The sequence below is a fragment of the Taurulus bubalis genome (genome assembly GCF_910589615.1).
Source record: "Taurulus bubalis genome assembly, chromosome: 17".
Taxonomy (NCBI): Eukaryota; Metazoa; Chordata; class Actinopteri; order Perciformes; family Cottidae; genus Taurulus; species Taurulus bubalis.
This window is the reverse complement of record NC_136605.1, coordinates 10,361,634-10,386,541: the sequence shown is the minus strand read 5'-3', so window position 1 is coordinate 10,386,541 and position 24,908 is coordinate 10,361,634. Positions and strand designations below refer to the sequence as shown.

General features: G+C 41.6%; 3 protein-coding genes across 7 annotated transcripts; 2 read left to right on the top strand and 1 right to left on the bottom strand.

Moving 5' to 3' along the window:
- Positions 1–752: 752 nt before the first annotated feature.
- On the top strand, positions 753–10,855 carry ubtf (upstream binding transcription factor; the record flags this gene model as incomplete). 4 transcript variants are annotated; one of them, XM_079232764.1, is made up of 21 exons in its annotated part: positions 753–771; positions 3,103–3,170; positions 3,608–3,780; positions 3,926–4,009; positions 4,110–4,265; positions 4,377–4,441; positions 4,550–4,673; positions 4,758–4,868; positions 4,974–5,107; positions 5,198–5,339; positions 5,429–5,470; positions 5,599–5,706; positions 5,946–6,101; positions 6,279–6,419; positions 6,801–6,911; positions 6,996–7,084; positions 7,183–7,372; positions 7,453–7,500; positions 7,616–7,669; positions 7,767–7,895; positions 7,983–10,855. In XM_079232764.1, 20 exons carry the CDS (start codon positions 3,119–3,121, stop codon positions 8,100–8,102), a joined length of 2,229 nt encoding a protein of 742 aa, XP_079088890.1. In that variant the 3' UTR covers positions 8,103–10,855. The 4 variants fall into 4 exon arrangements, with proteins under 4 accessions (XP_079088890.1, XP_079088889.1, XP_079088892.1 ...); XM_079232763.1 differs by having other exon boundaries at positions 7,980–10,855; XM_079232766.1 differs by lacking the exon at positions 753–771 and having other exon boundaries at positions 3,119–3,155.
- Positions 10,856–13,750: 2,895 nt separating this feature from the next.
- On the top strand, positions 13,751–18,499 carry atxn7l3a (ataxin 7 like 3a; the record flags this gene model as incomplete). 2 transcript variants are annotated; one of them, XM_079233765.1, is made up of 12 exons in its annotated part: positions 13,751–13,801; positions 13,934–14,066; positions 14,167–14,338; positions 14,433–14,530; positions 14,635–14,657; positions 14,768–14,813; positions 15,264–15,301; positions 15,415–15,483; positions 15,608–15,651; positions 16,253–16,324; positions 17,779–17,915; positions 18,000–18,499. In XM_079233765.1, the coding sequence occupies 12 exons, from the start codon at positions 13,751–13,753 to the stop codon at positions 18,221–18,223; spliced, it is 1,107 nt and encodes a 368-aa protein (XP_079089891.1). In that variant the 3' UTR covers positions 18,224–18,499. The 2 variants fall into 2 exon arrangements, with proteins under 2 accessions (XP_079089891.1, XP_079089890.1); XM_079233764.1 differs by having other exon boundaries at positions 14,768–14,840.
- A 168-nt stretch (positions 18,500–18,667) lies between these two features.
- On the bottom strand, positions 18,668–24,889 carry tmub2 (transmembrane and ubiquitin-like domain containing 2). The gene is made up of 3 exons (XM_079233032.1): positions 24,826–24,889; positions 22,832–23,439; positions 18,668–22,300 (listed from the first exon to the last, which is right to left on the bottom strand). The coding sequence occupies exons 2-3, from the start codon at positions 23,422–23,424 to the stop codon at positions 21,907–21,909; spliced, it is 987 nt and encodes a 328-aa protein (XP_079089158.1). The 5' UTR covers positions 23,425–23,439; positions 24,826–24,889; the 3' UTR covers positions 18,668–21,906.
- Between the last annotated feature and the right edge of the window lie 19 nt (positions 24,890–24,908).

Genomic DNA, 24,908 nt, shown 5'->3' with positions numbered 1-24,908 from the left:
GCTTGTGAGATGATGCAAACAATTCCGATAGCAAGAGAACGCAGCACAGTTTAACAAGGCCGAGTGCCTGAAAGTCATTTGTTTTCCCTGAATCGGACCGACTGGATTGGACAGCCGCGGGTTCCGCCCACAAACACACAAGGTGGAGTTGAAAAGAAACAACATGCTGGGCCAAAATGAAGCTGTCAAACAGCCTCTAGTTGAGGAATCGCCGGGCAATGTGAAAATACACGGAGGCTACTTTGGAGACCTAGTAGATATAGTTATATTTAAAGTCTGAAGTATTTCAATCTGACGTTGAAAAGTGGAAATTATAAACTTTTTGAAAATATGTATTTTTATGTTATTTATATTAAGTCAATGTGCTATGTGAGATGAGCCGGTAGCACTAAAACAAAGATAACCATTGGGCACAATTTGGGATTTCATGAAACTTTAGCGATTAAGATTCGGGGCGCAAACTTCAGCTGAAGATCAGACATGGTGGCTCTAACGCACGGGAGGGGAAAACAATCGCCCTCGGTTGGGTTGGGAAACAGCGGTGCGAGGTCGGGAGAAAAAAAATGGATGTCTCCGCTTAGCGAAATGGTTGGATGGAGAGAGAGGAGCTGCTGCGCGTTGAGTGGAGGGAGACGGCGAGTGAGATGGAGGCGGGGGGGAAGGACCATCTCTGCGGGGACTGGAGCCCAGGACCGACGGCGCAGTGCTGGCTATCGTTCAACCCTCCCCTTCTTCCTCCACAACGACGCCGAGGCTCACGCCGAGAGACAGGTAAGCCGACAAAACAACCGCTCGGGTTCATCCACCGTGTAAGTAGCCGATGAACGAACCAAAACACGCGTCTAAACCCGCGAAATAAACCTTTTATGTTTGCTTTTGTTTACTTAAACGTCCCTCGGTCGGTCGCTTCTTTGTAGTAAGCGAACCAAAACGACCGCTGGTGGCGGGGTGCAGACGAAGGCGGCCATAGCCGGATTTCTTGTCCTCTACAGCGGGTAGGAAACTGTGTATAAGACCTGGAGGTAAACGTGGTGTTTTACGCAAAATTACTCGAAGCGATCGTTTTGTGCCAGTTCCCGTCATCGAAACTCGCATTTCTATGCTGTAACCGGGGTGTTTGTGTGGGGGAATTAACGGTGGTTTCCGCGCCGAGACCTCCATGCGGCTGTTGGCGGAACAGCCAGCCGCCTCTCTCGGTTAGCCATCAGGGATCTCGGTTTAATATCTCACCGTGCAGAGACTCGCCCTCTCTCTCCCCCTCTCTCTCTCACTGACTAGCCCAGAACCGCCGACGACCGAGCTCGGAGAACCCGCCTTCTTGTCCTCGCTTATACGCGTTTGGATCGAGGGAAGGGAGGCTGCAACGCCCCGGCATTAGCTTTAAGCTCCGCATTTCTGTGTTTGCAGTGCGCCATTGGACCTTGTCACGGTAGGTTTCCTCGTCGAGCTGAAGCATGGCGGACCTGGAGCGTTTCGTCGCCCCAGTGAAGCTGCTCAGCCTCGGGTGTTTCATTTGAGTTTATTATAGTGAACAATTTAGGTTGCATTACGGGTTAACCGCGTGTTTATGGAGCCGAAACAACGACCGTGGAAAGGCACGCTTCGCAGGGCTTTGCTCGAGGCAGCATGTAGGTTAACGTTTGGCCGGTAACATATCTTCCATGTTCTTCTTTCTTTCTGCGCCTCCGCAAGTCATTCCAACCACCGTGACATCCAGCCCCGACAGCTAAAACAAAGATTTGGTCTAAAATAATTTTCACGTTTAGCTGGAGGTATCATTATAACCGTTAACTGTTAGAAATGATGTGTTGAAAACAGTAACGTTTGAATCCAGGTCTTCCACCAAGGAAACTGGTATTCGTATTAAATGCAGAGAATATTGACGTTTTGTAGTAAATAAACTTTTGAGAAAATATGGCTCTAAATTATCAATGTAATCCCCATTTGGCGTACTACGTTGCCCTTGGCCGTAATACACCAACTCCCAAATTTATTTTTAATCAACCATATTGTTCATATTTCATGAACTTGTAAGACACCCCTATGGTAAAACAGCTCCAGATGTACGTAATGGCTGCTCGTTGGTTCTGGTGCTAACGGTCGTTCTCGTGTCGCTGGGTCACTCCGTGGCCGCCACAGCGAGCTGGGGCCACAAGGACACGACGAACAACGAGCAGCCGCCATCATTGGAGCACAGCTCGGCTACGCCTCGCTGAAGAATGCACGGGGTCTGTTCTCAAAACCCCCACGGTTGAACGTCAAACACACGAATTGATCGGTCTGTGAATACGCTAGAATTTGTTTTTATTAAATTTTAAGCGAATATTATATTGATTTCCTCGCTCCAAGTCGGAGTGAACCGTGGAAGAGAGAGTATAGGGTCGCATGGCGGAGCTAGATCCGCGTCCATCGGTGATGAGGCGCCTCTGCCGAGTGGCGCATTTGGCTGCAGTGCTTTCCAAGCCACCATTCCCCCTTGTCGGAGACCGAAAGCAGATCCCCAGTCCGTGGTCAGCTGGTCGCCTACAGCTGCCTGTCCGTCCACGTCCATTCGCTTCCTCCTTCCGTAGATCCTCCCCAACCTCCCGCTCCGACAGAAAAGCCTCCATTACCGAGCGGAACTGGGCGATAAAATGGTGGCTCCTTGCGTGTTCACGATACGTTGGTCGTGGACTAAGAAGAGAGTACTAATACGATAGATTCTGACTGGGCAGAATTTTGTCGACGGAGACTCGTGTTGTCGGAGCTAGTTGTGCTAGCTGAAGCTCCCCGCAGTGTTATTTGAGATTTGAAGCCGTCACGAGCAATACTATGTCTCACCATGCAGCGTAAACGTATAAGGGGCGGCGTAATGAACAGACACCATTATGTCGGAGGCGAATTTAAATTCCACCACTCAGAGTTTTACTTTTTATATTGCAGACAACCCACTTATTTATGATATACACGTGCAATTAACATAATCACATTTTGCCATTTAAACAGTTACATTTGTCGAATAATTGGCCACCTACGTACATTTACCGACATGGCTTGCTGTATTTTTTCCCTCTGTTAATAATAATGTGTTTGAATAACTGGATTTTTATGTTGCTTTTGTAGATACTAAACAGTAAAAATGAATGGAGAAATGGAAGCAGCACCCCCAGAGAAAGGTGGGGTTTCCACACGTATGTAAAACATAATGTTCACACTTCCACAATGACGATGCATCTGCTTGAATGAAAATACATTAATACATTTTATGAATGTACCTTCCAAGTCATAAAACACACCAGAATGTATGTTTTAGTCACCGAAAACCAAGAAATGCAGAGTATTACATTGCTTTAAAAAGTCACTGCATTAATAGAATCGCCTACCTGAATATAATTTTATACAAAGAAGAGGCTGTTCTAGCTAGTGTTGTAATGTATGTTTTAATCACAGAAAACCCAGAACTACAGAGTATTACATTGATAAATAGTCACTACATAAATTGGATTTAATAGCCTAGTTGGACATACTTTTATACAAACAAGAGGCTGTTCTAGCCAGTGTTGTAATGTAGCAGGCAGATAAGCAGATTTATAATTGTGTCCTTCCTGTTGTTTTTGTGTTATCACAGTGTGGGTACAGGAGGACCTCTTAAAATTGCTTGAGGCCATGCAAATGGCTCTGCCTCTGAAAGACCTGACTAAATACAAAACATCAGAGTCCCACCTCGACTGGCAGAAGGTGGCCTTCAGCTCCTTCACACCAGAGATGTGTAGGCAGAAGTGGCTGGCGGTCTCTAAAGAGGTGAGGCAGTTTACGTGTGTATTTGGAGGCTAATAGAGTGGTGTAATATTCTATGTGTATGGATTGTGCAACAGTCCGTTTTGTCTGTTTGATGCCAATTGTTGTCTTGAGTCTTAATTTTTTCTCTCTAACTTATGATTCACAGATTCGTAAATTTCGGACTTTGACCGAACTCATATTTGATGCCCAAGACTATATCAAGAACCCGTACAAGGGCAAAAAGCTAAAGGTGAGTTAAACGGACATGTTACTCAACTAATGAACAAGAAGCAGTTATGACTATAACTCTTAGGACTTTTCATTTTAATAACATTTCCCATGATGTACAGAAACACCCAGATTTCCCTAAGAAGCCTTTGACTCCATACTTCCGATTCTTCATGGAAAAGAGGGCCAAATATGCAAAGTTGCACCCAGAGATGAGCAACCTAGACCTAACTAAAATCCTTTCCAAGAAGTACAGAGAGCTGCCTGAAAAAAAGAAGGTTAGTTAAAGGCATCTGAAGTGCTGCTAAAATTTTATTCCATTTCAGATTTACTTTGTTTCTAACAGAAACATTGTTTTTCTTTCATTCCCTCTTTTTTCATGGGTGCAGAAAAAGTATGTTGAGGACTTTGCGCGAGACAAAGAAACATTTTTGCGCAGCATGATGAAGTTCAGGTACGATTACATGTTTAAAATTAATTATATTCATGTCTAATTAGCCCTTGGCTGCACCTGCAGCATATTTACAGATGATAATTGTGCTTCACTATTGTGTAAATAAAGAGAACTGCACCCAGACCTCATGGAGAGCATCAAGAAAGGTTCAAATGCACCAGAGAAGCCCAAAACACCCCAACAGCTGTGGTACAGCCATGAAAAGAAGGGTGTCCTCAAGACACGCCCAGATGTAAGTTCAGGCATTTACAACGCAACATACAAAAGGCACAATTGTATGATGTGACAGGTTTTAACGTTCCGTGTTTGACACCAGGCGACCACCAAAGATATCAAGGACACTCTCGGCAAACAGTGGACGCAGCTGTCTGACAAGAAGAGACTCAAATGGATTGCCAAGTCCCTGGAGCAGCAGAAACTGTATCAGGTAAGACTGCAGTGGTGTGTGTCGAGGTGCAAGGGCTGTTGTGGTAGAATTATAAAGGACAATGGTGTCTTTGGTGTTAACTGTGGGTTTTTTTTTTAATTCTAGGGGACAATGCGGGATTACATCCAGCAGCACCCAGATTCAACCATAACCCAAGAGGAAATCCACAAGTCCACCCTGACCAAGGCCGAGAGGCACCTGAAAGACAAATCGGATGGCCGACCTGACAAACCCCCTCCGTGAGTCCCAGCTGCAAATACACTTATGTATCTGCACGATGCTGGTTATGGTTATGCGGTTATTTGAACACAATGTATATGTGCTCTCAGAAATGGTTACTCAATGTTCTGCGCCGAGTTGATGTCGAGCATGAAGGACGTGCCCAGCACAGAGCGTATGGTGATGTGTAGCCAGCGGTGGAAGCTGCTGAAACAGGGGGAGAAAGACGCCTACCAAAAACGCTGTGAAATGGTGAGTCCAGAATCCTCAAGTCGGATACATTTTTTTTAATGGAAAACTTACATTTTGTATTAAAATGTCATATTTGATCTTTTTTTCAGAGGAAGAAGGAGTTTGAAATTGAGATGAACAGATTTCTCAGTGTAAGTCAACATTTTGGTTTATACATTCAACATGTGTTTTTGTTGCAACCATCAATGTCATTATTTGTGTGCTCTACTTTTGGCTGCAATAGTTTCTCACACATATTTCTCTACGTATGAATCTATAGAGTTTGTCAGAGGAGGAGCAACACCGGGTTTTGTCCGAGGAGAAACTAGGTTTTAAGAGGGGCGGGGTCAACAGTCCGGCTGCCAAAAAGAGGGCCTCTAGAGCAAAGGTGAGACAAATAAGAGTTTACGGATATCATTTTAATCTTTTTTTGTTTACCGGTTTGATCACAACAATATCATTTTATCCAAAGAAATCTTGACTTTTAAGAATTTAGCATGTTAAACTCAAGTTAAATTCCCCAAATGTACTATTAAACGGTAAAATATGAACATTACATTGATATCTAAATAGTTCCTTGGATGTTGTAGTATCCTTTCTGATGTTCCCTTTATCTGTAACCTCTAGGTCAATCCAGAGAAACCTAAAAGGCCAATTTCAGCCATGTTCATCTTCTCTGAGGAAAGGCGTCCAAAACTGCAGCAGGAGCGGCCGGACCTTTCTGACAGTGAGCTCACACGACTCCTGGCTCGCATGTGGAATGAGCTGCCAGACAAGAAGAAGGTAATGTAATTAAGAAATGTCAGTACAATTGAGTGGATCACAGGAGGGAAATCATACCGATATGTTTTAATTTTCTTACAATGTTCTACTGACTTTCTCCAAGTCAAATTCCTTGTATGTGTAATGTACTTGGCAATAAACAGTTCTGATTCTAATCTTGTTGTCTTGATCATTTAGGAGAAGTTTAAACGCATGGAAGCCATCCTGAAAGCAGAGTCAGAGAAGAAAGAGGATCGCAGTCGTCTGCCGGACCCACCCAAGACTGCACAGGACATCTGGCAGCAGAGTGTCATAGGAGACTACCTGGCCAGATTTAAGGTATGCATCCCTCCTCGTCTCTAGAATGCAAACTGATAGTTGTGATTTTTACAATGGATTAGGGTTATGTTTGAAAAGATTAGGTATATTGTTAGGAGGTCATCTGACAAGTTTTAGTATATTAGTTTTAGCTATTAGTATAGCAATAGCTGTGTTGATGCTCTCAGCTCTAATAACTCTCTCTTTGGTATATGTACATATATACATATATACTTGTGTATGCAACTAGCATTAGAAAGATCCCTGATTTGTCTTGGTGTTCACATTTTCTGCGTTCCTCCTGTTTTTATGTTCATCAGTGAGAGAGGAAGGAAAAGGTGCGGGTAAATGCACATAAAATACTCTCCACAAGTGCATTTAATGTGATGCTGTGTTTTGCAGAGTGACCGACCAAAGGCACAGAAAGCCATGGAAGCAACCTGGAGCACCATGGAGAAAAAAGAGAAAATTATGTGGATCAAAAAGGCAGCAGAGGACCAGAAAAGATACGAGGTTAGTACCAATTCTCTGACTATGTCCAGGAGAGCTCCACAACATCCGTTTAGCAGTAAAAGCTAACAATCGATTCCTCAACAGAGAGACCTGTGTGAGATGCGCTCACCTGCTGCTGCCATTGCATCAGGAAAGAAGATGAAGTTTGAGGGTGAACCCAAGAAACCCCCATCGTAAGTCTGCCACATGCAACGTGTCTGTGCTGCCTGTTGTGTGTTTTCCTTTTTAAAACTTAACGTTGTGATTGTCTGCTTCCTTTTCGATCATCTAGAAACGGATATCAGAAGTTCTCTCAGGAGATGCTGTCCAACGGTGAGCTGAATCACCTCCCGATGAAGGAGCGCATGACTGAGATCGGCAGCCGTTGGCAGAGGTTAACGCTGAAGGACAAGGACCGCTACAAGAAGATCGCTGAGGAGAAGCAGAGGCTGTACAAAGTCCAACTGGAACAGTGGCTCGCTGTAAGAAGTGGTTGTTTGAAGGGGGAGGGGGGGTCGAGACATGTGCACTTGACTTGTCTAACACTGTCATTCCTCCACAGAGTTTGTCTTCACAAGAGAGAAACACTTACAAAGAATATACTTCACAAGTAAGTCAATAATTCCAGTGCCATGGAAATTGTACTGCAGCTCTATAATGTTTTAAGTTTTCTTATATCTGATGCTGGTGTGTTTTTGAAAACATTTACCTGCTTGACGTTTCAGAAAAGGAGAACGACAGCAAAACCCGGAGGCCCCAAGGCAAAGGCCAAGAAATCAGTAAGCGCAGACTCTCTCCTTCTTGTCTCTTAAATCGGCTGTTGTGATGTCATGTGTTGATTTAGTCAGCTTTACCTGAAAACCACTCTTCCTACAGGACACAGAGGAAGAGGAGGAGGATGACGACGACGAAGAGGAGGAGCGAGAGAAGGCTTCTTCTGAGGCAGACTCATCCAGCGATGACGATGATGACGACGACGACGACGATGATGATGATGATGATGATGTGAGTTGTATGTCCTTGTCAGCACCAGAAGTGGGAGTGGGAGGTGCTAAATAGTGATAGGTGTTTTTCATGGTTTCTTTGAAGAAGGACGACGACGACGATGATGATGACGACGATGACGACGATGAGGCGGAAGACAAGGAGAACAAGTCGGAGGACAGCAGCAGCGAATCGAATTCGCAGTCGTCGGATTCTGATTCGGACTGAAACGGGTCGGCGTCTTCGTGAGACGAACTGAGCTGAGCCAAGAGTCAAGGGAGCTCTGCCACTGTGCCAACCCTGCTCTCCTCCCACCACCAGGGGGAGCCCCTGCATTGCCTCATTCACGTCACACTTTATGTTGCTGTTGGTGATCTACTCATGGAGGGACGCTGCCCTTATCTCCAAAATCAGTTTCCTTCCCTACCCGGTGTGACGGTCCTCTCACATTACGGGCCCGCTGACGTTATGCCAAAAACAGCATCCCACTGGTTTGGTGATGTCATGGACTTTTCTGTCGCTGGTTTCAATCTTGACTTACAGGTTCAATGGTTTAATTAAGATTAGCGTTTTAATGTTTAGGGTAATTCATTACCTGCCAGTGTTTTATTTTATTATTCTGGTAATTAGTTGAAGACAAGTGGCATGGGTTGTGAACAGGCTTCATAGAGCCAAAGAACATAATCTGGTGGATCACTTTAGGGATCAACTGGGCGGAAGAGGGGGTGCAGGATAGTGAAAAATTGCACTCTTCAGAATGTTCCTTAATTCTTTTCTCTTTTATTTTTATTTTTCCAGAGCATTGTCGCGTTGTTCTCTACTCTAAATTTATGAAGTAGATTTTATCATTTGGTTCTTATAGAGGTGGTATTTTTTCAGGAAAAAAATCAAGCCATTATGAATGTCTTTTTGTTGCTGGAATATTCCCGAAATTGTTACTTACCCGTGTTCTCATTTAAAAGGTAACCGTGCCTATAAAAAGTATTCATAACCTCTTGGACTTTTTCATGTTTTATTGTTTTACTACATTGAACTAAAAGTGAATGCTTTGAAAAACAATTGTGTTTATACTGTAAAATGTAGGGGATTTAAAACGCTTTCTTAGCGAGAGGAAACCTGGCGACGACCAGCTGAGATGCGGGTGTTTAAAAGTGTAGCAGATGACACAAAACTGACACCGGCATTGATGATCTCTAACTTTAAAGACAGCAACAAACGAAGGGACTTAGCAGAACAAATCAATCTTTACAGATGTATCTAAATTTAGTGCAAGTAAAAAAAACACTTGATTACACTAGTATTCCCCGTCCTAAATGTTTAGTGAATGCATCTTTGGCAGCAGTTACAACCATGAGTCTGGATCGGTTTGTTTTTTTGTGTGCAAAATCTGCCCATCTGATGTTTATAGGATTTAACCTCACAACACAGCCTGCTCTAAGCAGATTTACAGCTGTGCCATATTCTTTCCAGTTTTTATTTTGAATGAATGACCGTACAGTTCTCTGCAGGCTGAAATGTTATTATCCTTCCCCTTGAATAGCAGTGCTAAGAAAACGTGTAATCTATTTGGAATGTTCCTTTATCGTCAGTTTTTAAATTACACAAGCTGCTAGATCTACCAGACACAGGTGTATTTACCGCCACACTTTTTTAATATCACATAAGTAATTTCAATTGAATTCATAAATAAACACTTGTCTGGACCAGTCAAAACTTAAGCAATCAATTATTTTAGCTTTACATTTGGACTTAATTAGATCAGTTTGTAAAGACTTGTTTTGTTGATCGCTGATGGCATCCACTATGTTTCAGAAATGTAAAACAGAAAAGGTTATCCCCTTATCATGTGTCTGTCTTTGAAAGGTGTGATTATCCCGTTAGTCTGAAACAATTCTGGCCCAGCAGTAATAGACGCTGTTTATTGTGCGACCAGAGCAGTTAGTCGTTGAAGGGATGACACTTGTTTTCCACTCGTAGTGTTTTTAAAGAATACGTCATACAGTTGGTGTATTTTTCTTCTCTGAACCGTTGTTTTGCTTCATTTACAGTTTATATGAATTGTCATTAGGTTTGTTTTAATTGTGAGCAGTTGTGTTCTGATCCATCTGGAATAATTTTGCGGATGTCGAACTAAATCGTTATGTATATTTTTTTCTTTTATAGTATTGACTGTAATCCATTTGGGTTTTAGTCTGATGCTTAATCCCAAAAACGTGTGCACTTAATGTAAATCTGTCCCTCTGTGTGAGTTTGTGTGCACGCATGCACCGAACTGTGTATATATGAGGGTGTGAGTGTTTGTTTCTTTGCTTTCCTGTGTGCTGTTTTTATGGTTTTGTAGCATACCATGATGTGACTGCAGCGTGCATGTCTGCCTGTGTGGGGGCATCATACCAATACCATGAATGTAGATATTATTCAAAAAGTAATTTTTCTGCTCGTCAATGGTTCTCTGAAAACGGAGCGATGACGCAACTTCCATGACTGTTGTTTTGGGTCCACAAACATAGTAATACTCTGGTAGTGGACTGATTTGTTCCACTATGAAACAAAAACCCATGTGGACTATTTAAATATTTTGGGGAGGGATCAAGAAAAGTGATGCTGATATTGATAGATGGGAGGTTGGAAAAGGGATTTCGGCAGGGGAATTGGGGTTGAAAACTGTTGTAATTTTTCCTGTAAATACTGTTTTTTTGTATCGAGTGCTTATCGTTTTGTTAGTGCTTTAATTTTGGCAAACCCTCATCTGTGATTTCTAAGGCCAGTGAGTTTTTCACTCACAGGGGGAGAGGTTTTGTTTTAATTCACCTGTTTTTAGTTGTTTCTTCTCTCCCTTATGTTTGTTTATAGAGATATCTAAGACTGCAAAGCTTTACAAGTTTGTACTGCTGATCATTTGACAATTTGATGTTTTCTATAGCTGAGGGTGTTCTTATGTCCTTGTAGTTCAAGTATTTGGGCAAATAAAAAAAAATATCTTTAACAGTTGGATGTCTGTACTCTGTTTTGACCTTGTCCAAGCAATTGGGCTTCCAATGAAGGGAACTCATAATGCTACATCATACAATCAGTGTGCTTTGGAGCTGAAACAATCACCGGATTAATTAATTATTCGATCCAAAGGAAAATTAATCTGAAACAACTAGATCAACCATTTAAGTCTTTTTCAAAGCAAACATGTCCTAAATTCACATGTTCCAGGATTTGTAATGTTTGAAGACAGAATGTCTTGCATATCAATATATATCTATATCTATATATCTATATATATATATATATATATATATATATATATATATATATATATATATATATACAAAAGCCATTCTGTCTTTAAACATTCTGTCTTGAAATATATATATATATATATATATATATATATATATATATATATATATATATATATATATATATATATATGTATATATGTATATATATATATATATATATGTATGTATATGTAATTCTTCACTATTATTACACCACACTTACGCAAGATCAGAAAGTAAAGCACCTTTATTGTGGCGCAAACTACCAGAAAGGGGCTGGACTGTCCACATACTTTTGGCCATATCCTGCATATTGCTGTTACAGATGACCTCATTCAACCGTTCAGGCACAAATAAATGATCACAGACAACGAGCGACAATCTCGTTCATTTATTAACGTCTTAAATCGACGGCCAACGTCTCGGAGCTTGCAGTGCGACCGGAAGCTATTTTATTGTACCTTCAAAATAAACTCCAGAGGGCTGTGTCACATCTCCAAGCAACCACAGCTTTTGTTGGTCTTGGCTAAATATATGTAGATGGTAAAACTATGACATTTCACCGCGAGGAAAGTTATGAAGTGCAAGTCATGTATATAATAGTAGTAATGTAATGTTACTTTAGGCAAAACTTAAAAAGGAAATGGGTAACTCCTTTACAATTATATGACAGCTGGAGTGACTTTTCCGATTAAGATTTTACAAACAAAACATATGATCAATTAATATAGTTACAGAAAACCATAATGCGAAGTCGTTACAATTGGTATCACCTGCACCAGCTGTCACAATAAAATGCTGCTTGTGTGTTATTGCTCCAGTAATAATATTTACCTAATATATATATATATATATATATATATATATATATATATATATATATATATATATATATATATATATATATATATAGTATTTCTACCTAGTGGCAGGTACTTACATGTAATACAATTATACGAGTATTACTTCCTCCAGCGCTGGTAATGGTTTTGCTCGACACTTGACAGCTCGTCCTCGGAAGCGAGACTTTTATTCTGAAGGTCAAAACAGGAAGTCGGTTGTTTGGTTTGTCACCGTTGGCCTCCTCGGTGTCAAGCGGGTTTGCAGCGTTAATTTAACCTGCGACAACATATATTAACCGGAGGTTTTTCTTTCAACGGCGACATAAAAGATGGACGTAGCTGAAGAGCGGGCTTCTTATTAACGCACGCTGTCCGCAGACTCACGGGGATGTCGCTCGCCTCAGAGAAACAGGCTGAGTTTTCGGCATGACAAGGTAAGAGGAAACACACAACACCACAGACGTTACATTGTATCCGAGTACCGTGCCCTTCACCTGCGCACGAGCTCGTCGAGCTATAGCAAATACTTCCACTTCAAAGTAACGTCGGTGGCCGTTGAGCGGTGTTTAGTTTGCTCTCCGCTGACCGTAAACCGATCCGCGTTTATAACGTTATGTTGTCTTTATGGTCCCTCTGACGTCATCCAGCCATTGGCGGTGTGTGCTGTTTAAAATGTAGCTTTTGTCGCGGTGTTTACGGTGAACATAAAGACGCGTTTTTTTCCCGTTAACAACCGTTAATACGTCCGTATTGATATGTGACGATAGCGTTCATGTCGCAGTCCGTTTGCACTGTTTTCATTGACAAATGTAGCTTCTCATGAATGTAACCAACAGTACTTGACACGTGACGTAGTAGCCTACGTTAGAGTGTATTTCTGTACACTATCCTGGTGTCTAGGTTTAGAGTGCGTCATTTAAAATGTATGCTGCATCCTTTATCCCACCATTATTTATTTATATATATATATATATATATATATATATATATATATATATATATATATAGTAAGTACTATACTTTGTTTAGATAAAATAAGATATTCCTTTTATTAGTCCCGCAGTGGGAACATTTGCAGGATTACAGCAGCATACGGGTAAAGTGCACACAAGAGACACATAGTCAAAATAAAAGTAATATACAAGTAATATAAATAAACAGAAAAACAATCCACAATAACAATATTATATATACAGACAATTTTGTTATTCTGCACGCTTTACTGTTATTTGTATGGTACTGTTAAATAATACTGTTTTATTACTCAATACACACTCAAGTACACATTTATATTACAATTCTGTATTAATACAGACAACGACTAAGTATCATTGCTTAATCATATTATAAACAGTATTGGTCTCATGTGGACCGTGTACTCTGCTGCTATTTACTTTACCTGTAACTTTACTACTGAAGTTGCTGTTGTGTAGTTTCTATTTTAACTTTAGTTATTTATCTGTACTTATTTCTGGCCGTGTGCTGCAAAGACGGGACTGTTTCTTTCTTCAACAGAATGAAGACGCATCTGCAACAAGTATCCACATCTCTTTCAAAAGTAAGTATTTTAGTATCAGTTTGATTCCTAAACTTGACCCTTGATGACAGATTGGATTCGCCTCTTTCTCTTTAAACTGTCACTTCTTCACCACGCTAACCGCCTCATTGACTGACTCTACGCTTGTGTTTTGTGTTTTTGTTAAAATTCATCAGGTCAGCATCTCATTACCTTGCTATCAAGATTTCCCATACAGATTTTCAAATGAAAATGGAGGATATGCCCCTGTCAGGCCCAGACAACACCAGGCTGGAGGTGAGTGACAATATGTATATATTTGTAAATAAATGTAACTTTTAACTGTCACCCACAGACAGATGTCATGTCTTTCCTCTCCTTTCAATGTGGTCTCCAGTTTGAATTTGGTCTTAAATGGTCTTATTATAGGCATTGGTCCATGACATCTACTCTGAGCTGGTGGAAGATGCCTGTTTGGGCCTGTGTTTCGAGGTTCACCGTGCTGTGAAACAGGGCTGTTTCTTCTTGGATGAAACGGACCAAGAGAGCATGAAAGAGTTTGGTTAGTGCCATGTCTTGGAGTTCCCACTGGCCCATTTGTCTTCTTATTTTTCTTTGTGTGTGTTTCCTTACAATATGTGTGTCTTTCACTACTCTTCTAGAAATTGTGGATCAGCCAGGTGTGGACATATTTGGCCAGGTGTACAATCAGTGGAAAAACAAAGAGTGCGAGTGCCCGAACTGCAAAAGATTGATAGCAGCTTCCCGCTTTGCCCCACACTTGGAGAAATGTCTCGGCATGGGCCGGAACAGCAGTCGCATCGCCAACCGCCGGTCAGTCATTAAAGGTCCTACAGGACGGATTGTTGTATTGATACAAAATGGGTCGGCTCAGATTGTTTGAATGTTGTTTTTAACCTGTTAACAGGCTAGCCAGCAATAATAACATGAGCAAATCAGAGAGCGATCAGGAGGACAATGATGACCTCAATGATAATGACTGGTCGTATGGGGCAGAAAAAAAAGGTGAGCTTTTATAAATGGTTTAACTTTAATGTCCTTTAAGTTTAATGTTAATAATCTCATGTTACTTCCACATAATATTCAAACTTCTTATTTCCACGTTGCAGCCAAGAAGAGAAAGTCAGATAAGGTACTTTTGCATTTGTTTCCTCCTTTGCAGACGGTATCAGTAATTTGTATATACATTTCATTGTCTATAATCATGAGGTTAATCTAATAGTATTGGTTTTCTTTGTGCAGAATCAAAATTCCCCAAGAAGATCCAAATCTCTAAAACATAAAAATGGTGAGTCTATCTGGTTTTTAGCTTCTTGTGGATTGGTGAAGTTTTGGTTTATGCACTTTCAAAGCTGAACCTGGACCTGGTCCGTCCAGAAGTCTTGGAACCCAAGCATCATTTGTAGATCAGGATGCTCTGTGCATGCAGTTTCCTCAGTTACATGAATATATATACACCAGTTGTCAGCATAGAGAATTTATACAGGCAGAATATTCACCTTTTTACATCTAATAATTAAGTGCCCCAAAAAAAGTCTATAAAAAAAGCCAATTTGTGGTTCTTAAGGGTTTTTATAGATCAAGCTCTTTTTTTTGTTTACGAGGGAAGAGGAAAAAATATCTGCTAGTTCACAAATATATAACTTGATTGTGACTTGAAGTCCAATTTTGATGTAATTCCAATGGTGCACGTGGTATAAATGAAGAAGATCAACAGTTGTGTTTTTATTTTTTCCAGGTGAACTCGGCAGCAGCGTCAGTTCGGAGCCTTACAAGGTGACAAATCTTCCTTCGCTCATCCTGCCTGTTAGACCTCAAAGTTCTTCCATCTTGTATTGTACATCAGTGAAAAGTATTGATAATGATTATTTGTCTGTCTTTCATTTCAGTACAACTATAATACTGGCATCAGTTATGAAACTTTAGGCCCCGATGAAGTCCGATCCCTTTTATCAACGGTGTGTAGCTGACACAGATACACCCAAATCATTTACAGTCTTACACCTCTGCTCTCATTTTGACTGCTTGTGTTGTTTTTGATGAAACAGATGCTGATCATTGAAGTTGTGTTTGTTTCTCCAGCAATGCGGGGTGATCTCTGAGCACACCAAGAAGATGTGTACCAGGTAAGTACTGTGTAATCCACTGGCACATAGATAAACTAGTGTTGCAGTGCTGATATCTGGGATAATGCAGGATTGTTAAAGGTACTGTGACACCTGGCTTAATGTTGGCGTCGCCAAGTCCTTTCATGTTCCACATTCTTAGGTCAGTGTCTTTATGTCCCTTTATGTTTGGCCCCGCTGTGAAACTTTGTCTCAAAAACTAAATCACTCAGAGACTGAAGGTCATGGTTGCACGTGAGATCAGTTTAATTTGTGTACTCATGACCATTACTATTTATTTTGGGACCATCTTAGGGGTACACAAGTGGCAACTCATTGCATTTCAATGTTCAGCGTTTTTCTAGATCAGTTGGTTGATTTTGTTTTTCTCCCCAAAATAAAACGCCAAAGATCTAGAAAAAGATTTAAAAAAAGTAAAGACCACAGAGGACCTTGTCAGTGACCAACCTCTAACATTAAACCTTTTAACACCTTGTGGCTGCTCTGCCCCATCTGATTGGTCTCTGGTAGACTCCTCCCTCCCTGTGGCTGTATGTGAGCAGGCAGCGGTGATGCATGAAGCTGTGTCAGGGATGTATAACGCCACCTTGTGTACCACCAGGTCTCAGCGATGTCCCCAGCACACAGATGAACAGAGGAGGGCCGTCAGGGCGTTCCTCCTGGGGCCGTCCGCGTGAGTGCCCTCCACAAGTGAACTTATGTTTGAATTTGTGACCCTCGCGGTGCCGGTGTTTGCTGATACAGTTCGATGTTTTCGGATTGAGGTGCTAGAGATACGAGCAGAAAAATCCTGTTTGTCAGTGTTGTGAACAATTTTGTAAAAAGGGGGCCGTTTCTGCAAAGAACTGTCATTAGAAGCTGCACCTGGTGACCTTTTATCATTAAAAAGAGGTCATACATTACCATTAGGGTTTTTTCCCCTGGCCTGGATAGGGTTTCAGTGGAGGAGCACCTGTGTCAATCAGCATGTCACACATGATTCACCAAACTCTGGTAGTACCAGCATTATTTTATCCCAGCCTTACATGTAACTTTCGTTGACAAAACCCACATCATATTTCAAGCTTTTGAAAATAAAGTTGTAACATATTTTTATAGCAGCTTGCAAGCTCAGGCTTTAATTTTACTGAAGTAAATATTGCTGATATTCACCTATCTTAAACCGCTTCATCAAAGTCTCTCTATGTGTAGATTGTACAAGTGAACTACATGTATGAGTATAAAACAAACTAATATTTTCACATCTAAACGCACATTTAAATCTGCTGCCATGTGTGTCTGCAACAACCACTGCTGTATTGTGTGACTTAATTAATGCAACACTCAATTGTCTGACTCCCTGTCCAGACACCAATGGGCGATAAGGCATCGTAAACACGCTTTCATTCAAACTCAAAAACAAACCGGGATGTATGAAGGCAATCAGCTCGAGTTTGACGTGTAAGACATTTCATACAATAACTATTAAACCAACGGCTGAGTGGCGGCAATGCACTCAGCAGTGTGTGTACTGATTGTTCAGTTGTTGGCTAGCCTCTAACAAATTTTCCCTTGGGGATTAATAAAGTATCGATCGATCGATAGATAGATACTTTATTTTTTTGTTTGCTGCAGCAGAATACAAGATTAGACGGATGCACGCACATGTGCGACCAATCGCATGATCCTGTTGACGAAGATAATGATTATAATTATAGATTAATTAAACAATTAGTAAGCCAAAAGGACAGAAGACATAAAGTCAAAACTAGATAACAATAACTTAATGGGTAAAGTCCAGTATATCTGGTTCAGAGATGTACTTAAAGTACCAAATCTTTTCTAACTGAATGTAAGGAGAGAACAGAAGGCTTAAAGGCGAAAAGTGCCATGAATCCAAATGCTTCTCATGATTTTTTTTCTCCCACATTTGAGGAAGTATATGTCAGATCTTCTGTTGTAAATCGCCTGATAATTGATGAGTCACTGTTGCCGATCATTGACTCTGTGCTGAATATATTCAAATTATCTTGACTACATCAAGTATAACAATACTATTAGAAATATGTAGACATTTTATGTGGTCCATCTGAGTTTTCCCTCACCAGTCTAACCAGTCAGGGCCTCTGTCTGGTTTTCATGAAGCAGGCCGTCCCTGCCTGATGCAGATGCTGTGGTGGAGAGCGACAGCTTTGACATTCCAGAAGGACAGACCCTGATGAGCCGCCTGCAGTGGGAAGACTCCCCTGATATTTCACCCACTGACTCGGCCTCGTCTAAAGCCAGTAAGGAAGTAACATGCATTATCCTGGAAGTCATTTTAATAACACCTACATAGTTGATTGATGCATGTTCTGTCTCTTTCACAGGCACCAACCATTCCGATTCCAGGAGGCCCAAGAAGAAGAAGACGATGTCTCTCGGTTTGAACAGTGGAGTAGGAGGAGGAGTAGGAGGAGTAGGAGGAGTAGGGGGAGGAAGTCTGTCTGGAGGCAGCAGCAGCTCTCAGAGTAATATCAGCTTATCGACCAAAAAAAAGAGGCCCAAACTCTCAGCACCTTCTATTACCAGTATCTATGATGACTTAAACTAGCACGAGCCCTGTCTGCCAGAGCAGTGATCTCCTCCTCTATTAAACTCCTTCATACGTACCTACATTTACTGGCCTGGACAGGATGGGAAGGCAATTGATTTAGTGGTTATATTTATTCAGCCTCGACAAGTAAGAAATTGAATCCTTCTGTAGTATGAACACAATGTTTAAAATAAATGTGGCTTGTTGGTAAAAGTCCACCGTGAAGCAGACTTAACCGAGCTTTACCTACTTTCTAAACGGATGGAAGGCCTCCAGTTGTAAATCAGAAAGTGTTTCTTTATGCTGGTAAAATCACCATATATGCCTTCATATTGTCCAGGCAGGTATTTCAATTTTTGCTGTTCCACTATATGGTCAAAGGTATGTGGACACATGCACTTCACACCCATATGTAACATTGGAACCGGTTGAGGTCAGGGGTCAAGATCTTCCACAGCCAAACTTTGTGCACAGTGGACTAGTCATGTTGAAACCGGGTAGGACCGCCCACAAAATCAGATAAAACATGCTTGTATGCTGTAGCATTACATATTAATTTGAACCAAACAGCCACAGGGGTGCCCGTGTACTTTTTGCTTTTCAACCCAACAAATTGAAATGGAGGTGCTCAATATAATAGGAATAACATTCATTTTATTTTCTGGTGGGGAAAAAAAGAAGGTATTTTGACATAGCAGGAAACGCACAGGTGAAATTCATATTATAACGGGCTGCATGACATTTAGCTTTCCTGACTCCAGGGCCTTTACTTTGTGCACACGTGCTGACTGACAGGGCTCATATACTTACTTGCACGCTGTGCTTTCCCTGCAACGACAAGTCAATATGTCTGCTGTAAAATAGACCGATTAAGAGTCTTTAGTTGTCCACTTCTCTGGAGTTTTGTACAGAATGCCCCATAACATCTAAATTCCTGATGGCTTCTTTTTTCTTTAACTACTCATTTAAAGTTTAAGTCCTTTTGTATTAGCTATGTCAGTCAAAAGAGGTTTTAGACTAGTCTGAAACCTTCAGGTGTCGTTGTTGGCGGTCATGTGACCTGGCCTTCTTTTTAGACCGCGTTCATTTAACTCGGTTTTTAGGAGACTGCTTTTAATTCAACATGTGACACACGTATGTATACAGGAGTAAACTTCAGTGGCTTTGTAATTCTAGCATTGTATTGCACAGTTGTGTGTGTGTGTCTGTGTGTGTGTGTGTGTGTGTGTGTGTGTGTGTGAGTGCGTCTGTGTTGATTTGCATTCAGTGAGAATGTCAATTATTTGCGTAGTGTGTGTGTAATCATTTCTTTTTCATAAAACTATGCATCCTAGAATGTGACATTCTCGTGACATATGTGTGCCATTTAAAATATTTCACTTTTTTGTTGTTGACATCAACAATCTATTTAAGTTTTGTGTGTGTGTATATATATATTGTGTGTAAATGCAGATTTTGATATTTGATGAGCCAGTTGGCTTGGGGCACATGTACAGTACATGTATGTATGACACGTGAGATGGAAACGTAATCATGAATCCAACATAACTTTCTTTCCTCGGTACAAAACTTGTCTTGTGTGTTTTCACCTACTTTCTGCTTTAGAGCACATGAAGCGGATCAGCGCTGCAGATCCGCTCGTTATTCACGATCACGAGTGATGCGACTGTACGCCTCTATATTGTCTTATGTAGAGGAGATATATGTACATGCTTTAGAGATCAGATGCACTATTTCACTAATCTTTTACTTGCAACTTCTCACAGTTGATATCTTAGTGAAGCTTTAAACAAAATATATATTTTCTTCATTTTAAACCAAAATACTTTCCGGTATTGGATATTATTCTGATGATGGAATGGCAGCACCAGAGCAACAACCACCACCTCTTTTTAAATCTTTCTTTCAACTCTTTCTGCAACACGGTCTGAAACTGTCCGCCGCCGTCTCCATAATGTCCATATTCAGGTGTCTTTGCATCTCGCACCTCTCTACGATGTCTTCTCACTCCTTCACAACCTTCGAGTGTCGCAGCGCGGAACATAATCGGGCAACACGTGGTTTTAATTTGTCCCTCTTGAGCATAACCGACCCGTATGTTTATTTATCTTGTGTTTCAGTCTTTACTTGTACGGCTTATTGTAATAACAACGTGCCGTGGGTAATGCATCCCTATATCAAGGCATTGTTTTTCTTCTCTACTTTAATTGGTTCGCAGGAGTGATTAGTTAGTTTTGAATGGGTTGAATATTTGCCATGTTTTTAATATTTTATTTCTGGGTATTGGGGGAAGGGCGTCCCTTACTAATCCAAGTCAAGGAGAGGGCTCAAAGAAAAATATTAATGACCAAGGAAATATAATATTTAACCTCCCTCCCCACCCAAATCCTTTCCATACAGTCCCTAAAGTCGAGCGCAATCAGTTGTTTCTCTCAAATGTAATGAACGTGACAATCTGTCAAATCCTGATTTAGTTTCCCGTACAGTTAACTTTCAAGTTTCTGTGACGGTCTGTGGTGACTTTGACCGTGCCCTTTTTTAATCTTTTCCAGTAAAGTCTTGTGATGTGCACTAACGATAAACAAACCGTTATTAAGATACTTTGGTAGGTGTGACGTAGATTCTTAAACCACTTTCGGTGGATGAAGCTAACAGCTGATGTTCTCTTGTGGCTCTTTGTGTATTTCTGTGCCGTACGAGTGCAATAACAAAGAATGCGATGTTGTGAGTTTCAAATATGTGTGTTCATGCACAAACCTGTGCATGTGTGAATTTTTTTTCACTGCCATGCATACTTGTGTTTGTATATAAATAAACACAAACCTGACCTAAAGGCTCCCTTCTTGAGACTACAAACAGTTCCTGAAACAGCTTTGGTTTGAAATGCTTTAATTTGAGACATCATTGAAGCCAGAGCAATCCAGCATAATCAGGAGGGTTTTAACGTCTCCCTCCAAATCTTTTAAGTGCCAGATGCAGGTTCATCTGATTCATTCTATCATTTTATTTACAGAAAATACACAAATGTATTTACAATATATTCTCCAATTGTCTATTTTCATGTCTAGTGATTATTTAAATTAGCCTATTTCTACATAGCAATAGTTTTTGAGCAACACAACTATTGGAGAGTTCCAGCCTGGTCACGAGGCCGCTGTACAGTCCACATTTGCTTACATGGAGCTTGACTCATTCATATAACACAAAATAATGGTACTTAATCACAGCACAACAGTGAGTGGTTCCAAAATATTTCAGATTCTGGTATCTATAAAGTTAATTACACTTTTTTTTTTTTTTTTTTTACACAAACAGTGGCCTAAAAAAACAAAGACTGACAAGAAAACATGAATCTTTTGCAACAATAAAAGAGCGGACAAGAATAAAGCCGAGTGTTTAAACATGGTGTGAACCATTAAGTTGTTTGGAGAGGAGCTAAAGTAAAGTTCAATTGCAGCTGAACTTTACTCACTGCGGATTATTAGTAATTCAACGTATACGGTACAATCGCGCATCTTGTTTTATCTTATTACATGCAGACGGGCCCACCCAGCCTCTCATCCAATCAGCTATGGCATCTGCATCAAGGCCCGTTCTGATAGGTCCATTCTCTCCAGGCCCCCACTGCAGTTATTTTTATTTTACCTCAGTGCGCTGTAAGTGTGTGTTTGTGTGCACGCCTGCGCCCTCTCGCTGCCTTTTCAGCGGCTGTGCATCCCAAATATCAGAAAGCTGAAGAAGACAGTGACTCCCACGAGGGAGATGGTCGCAGGCGCGGTGAAGAACTGTCTGTAGTTGATGCGAAAGTACCACACCACTGCCAGAATCACCACAAACACGGGCACCACCAGGCTGCTGGTGCTGATGGCCACACCGGCGGCCCTGAATCCTCCAGAGACCCCGGAGCCTACTCCTGCGCCGGCCCCGGACTGAGCCCCTTCCTCGGGTGTGGTCTCATGCCGGACCTGGGAGATGTGGCAGTGGATCACGCTGTTGTGTGTGATGTTAAGGGAGAGGAGCGTCTTCTTGGGATCCTGCAGCAAGTGGCCTTGGTAGATGAGTTTGATTTGATGCTCCCGACCTGAGAAGTATTTACTGGAGAATAAGAGAGATGAGAAAGAAGAGTCGGTGAAATGCATAATGATGGACATTTTAGGAATTACGCTCATTTAGTTTCTTTCAGAGTGAGATGACATCAATGCAATTCCCATGTCTGTAGAATAATTATGAAACTATTGCCAGCAGCTGCTTAGCTTAGCATAAAGAATGGGAGCAGTGGGGAAGCTCACTAACTAACACATAATGTTAAGTGAAAAGGCAAAGTGTATAATTGATGAGAGGTTATGTGCTTGACTATTTCTTGGACTTCCTGGAGTAACAGTGACAACAAGACTCAAGCCAAAGAAATAGTCCCACGCGTGACCTCTCGTGTGTGTTAATTAGTGATCCTTATGCTATGCTAACCAGACTGATGGCTGTAGCTTCACATTGAGCATACAGTCATGAATGTGGTACATTATCTTCTCAAACTCTCTGCAAAAAGTCAGACATATTTCCCAAAATGTGAAGCTATTTCGGAACAATCTTTGCTGGAAGTCTTCAGCTGGATGTTTGGGGTGGTTTTACCTTTTCAGTAGTCCCACTGTATCCTGTGGTTCGACAACCGCTACCTCCTCTGTGTCATTTAAATACTTCAGACGGACAGAGATGGAAGTGACAGTGTTGGTGGTAGGGGAGATGATGCTGGACAACACAGGGATATGCTTGAGAATCTTTTCATCTTCCTCCTCCTCATCTTCCTCCTCTTCATCGTCCTCCTCGTCATCTGAAGTATGCAGTCTTCCAGCCTGTGGTGGTTTGCTCTGTATGTCCAGCAGGAGATCAGTCCTAACAGCCTCAGCTGCCTCCCCCTCCCCTTCCCCTCTCTCACTCGACGACTCGCTGTCATCCGGCTTGTTCTCCTGAGAAGGTGGGGGAGTCTGCTGTTCCGGGTTGTCGGCGTTGGGAGATCCTCCGCTGTAGCTCTCGTGGCCTCCGAGTCCGATCAGAGAGGCGTGAGCTCCCACGGTGAGGATGGTGCCCAGTATGTGGTCTCCCCGGTCGGCCACATGGGTTGAGAGCCAAGCGAAGACGAGAGCCAGGACCAGGAGCAACACACCGCCTGCTGCCGTCACCTCCCCCTCCATCCCATCCAGCATGGTCAGTGCACACACTGCCATCTCTGTCCTCCACACCTGGAGACCAACACAACCCTTGTTTATTCATGGAGCCCTGAATCACAAATGTGCCTCAAAGAGGTTTACAATAGGGAGAACAATTAGACACAATGTTGAAGGTTATCCTAATCTAATCCAGCACATACCACTCTCATATGATGGGAAAATCTCAACAAATTATTTTATGGGCATATAATCTGGTTTTGCACATAAATACCTATATGAACAGTTATTTTCTCATATAATGATGTATTTGTCAAGTTATTTCAATTACTTTCAACAACAAAAACTGCATTTATTTCCCCCCCACTAAAAACCCAGTAGGATTGGAAGTAATACTTATACTGTGACTTGGTAGTATTTGACCATTGTGGCCAATATTGTTAATCAATGAGTAGAATTGTGTGATGATAATATTGGATTTATAGGACTTTTGCATCCTAAACGTAACAACATACCTTGATTTGCCAAAAACAAGACATTCCCCATTTGCTTATGTTTCTATAAACAGTTTCTCAATTTAAATGTCCTACATCATGCTATTATATTAAGGCTGCAACTAATTGTTATATGGCAATGCATTTTAAATGTATCTATGAATTACAAAAAATACAGTTACAAAAAAAAAAGGCCCAGTACCTACCAACAAGATATTCATTTTACATTTATAAGATCCCCTCCATCACCTAGAATAGATGACAGAACTCTAGTTCCCATTTGTGAAAGAAAATGCACAAAACTGACCACAAACCTAAACCATGGAAGTCTCAGAGAACCCTGTGACCTTGCAGCACAGTTGTTCTGAGTGAACTGAACATCTGCACAAACAAAGCTCCTGCAAACCAGACGCCCGTTGCTCGTGCTTCATAACGCATTAGCGCGCACGCACGCGCGCGCACACACACACACACACACACACACACACACACACACACACACACACACACACACACACACACACACACACACACACCACTAGCAGGTGTGTAACCCCTTGATGAGGCACTTCCGTGTGTTTAAAGTAATTCAGGTTGAGAGTTACTCGACGTGAAGCAGTTAGCAGGTCGACAGCTGTGAAGAAGTGTCCAAACACCCAGCTGGCCAAAGACGCGTCAGCGGGGGTTTCTGGAGCCACGTTTGTCATGAGAATCAACATTTTGCCCACGCGACGTGCCTTTACGTCACTTAATCTCCTGTGCTGCTCACCTGTACTGCTCTGCTTTAAGTTGCTAGCTTGCGAGCTAAGTTAGCTTTCAAGCTAGCCTGCCTTGCTAGCTTAAAAACAAAAAACGACCTTCGGCTGTTTGTGGCTCTCGGTTTGGTTTTCGTCGCGATAGTTTTCAAACTGGACGCAGATGTCGCGCGGCCGTCTGCGCGCGTTGAGTCGGTAAGAGACGGTCTTACCTGCCAGCTGAACGAATCAGAGCATATTTGAAGACGAGGCTCAATGCTAGTTAGCAGCTTCTCCTGAAAAACCACATAATAAA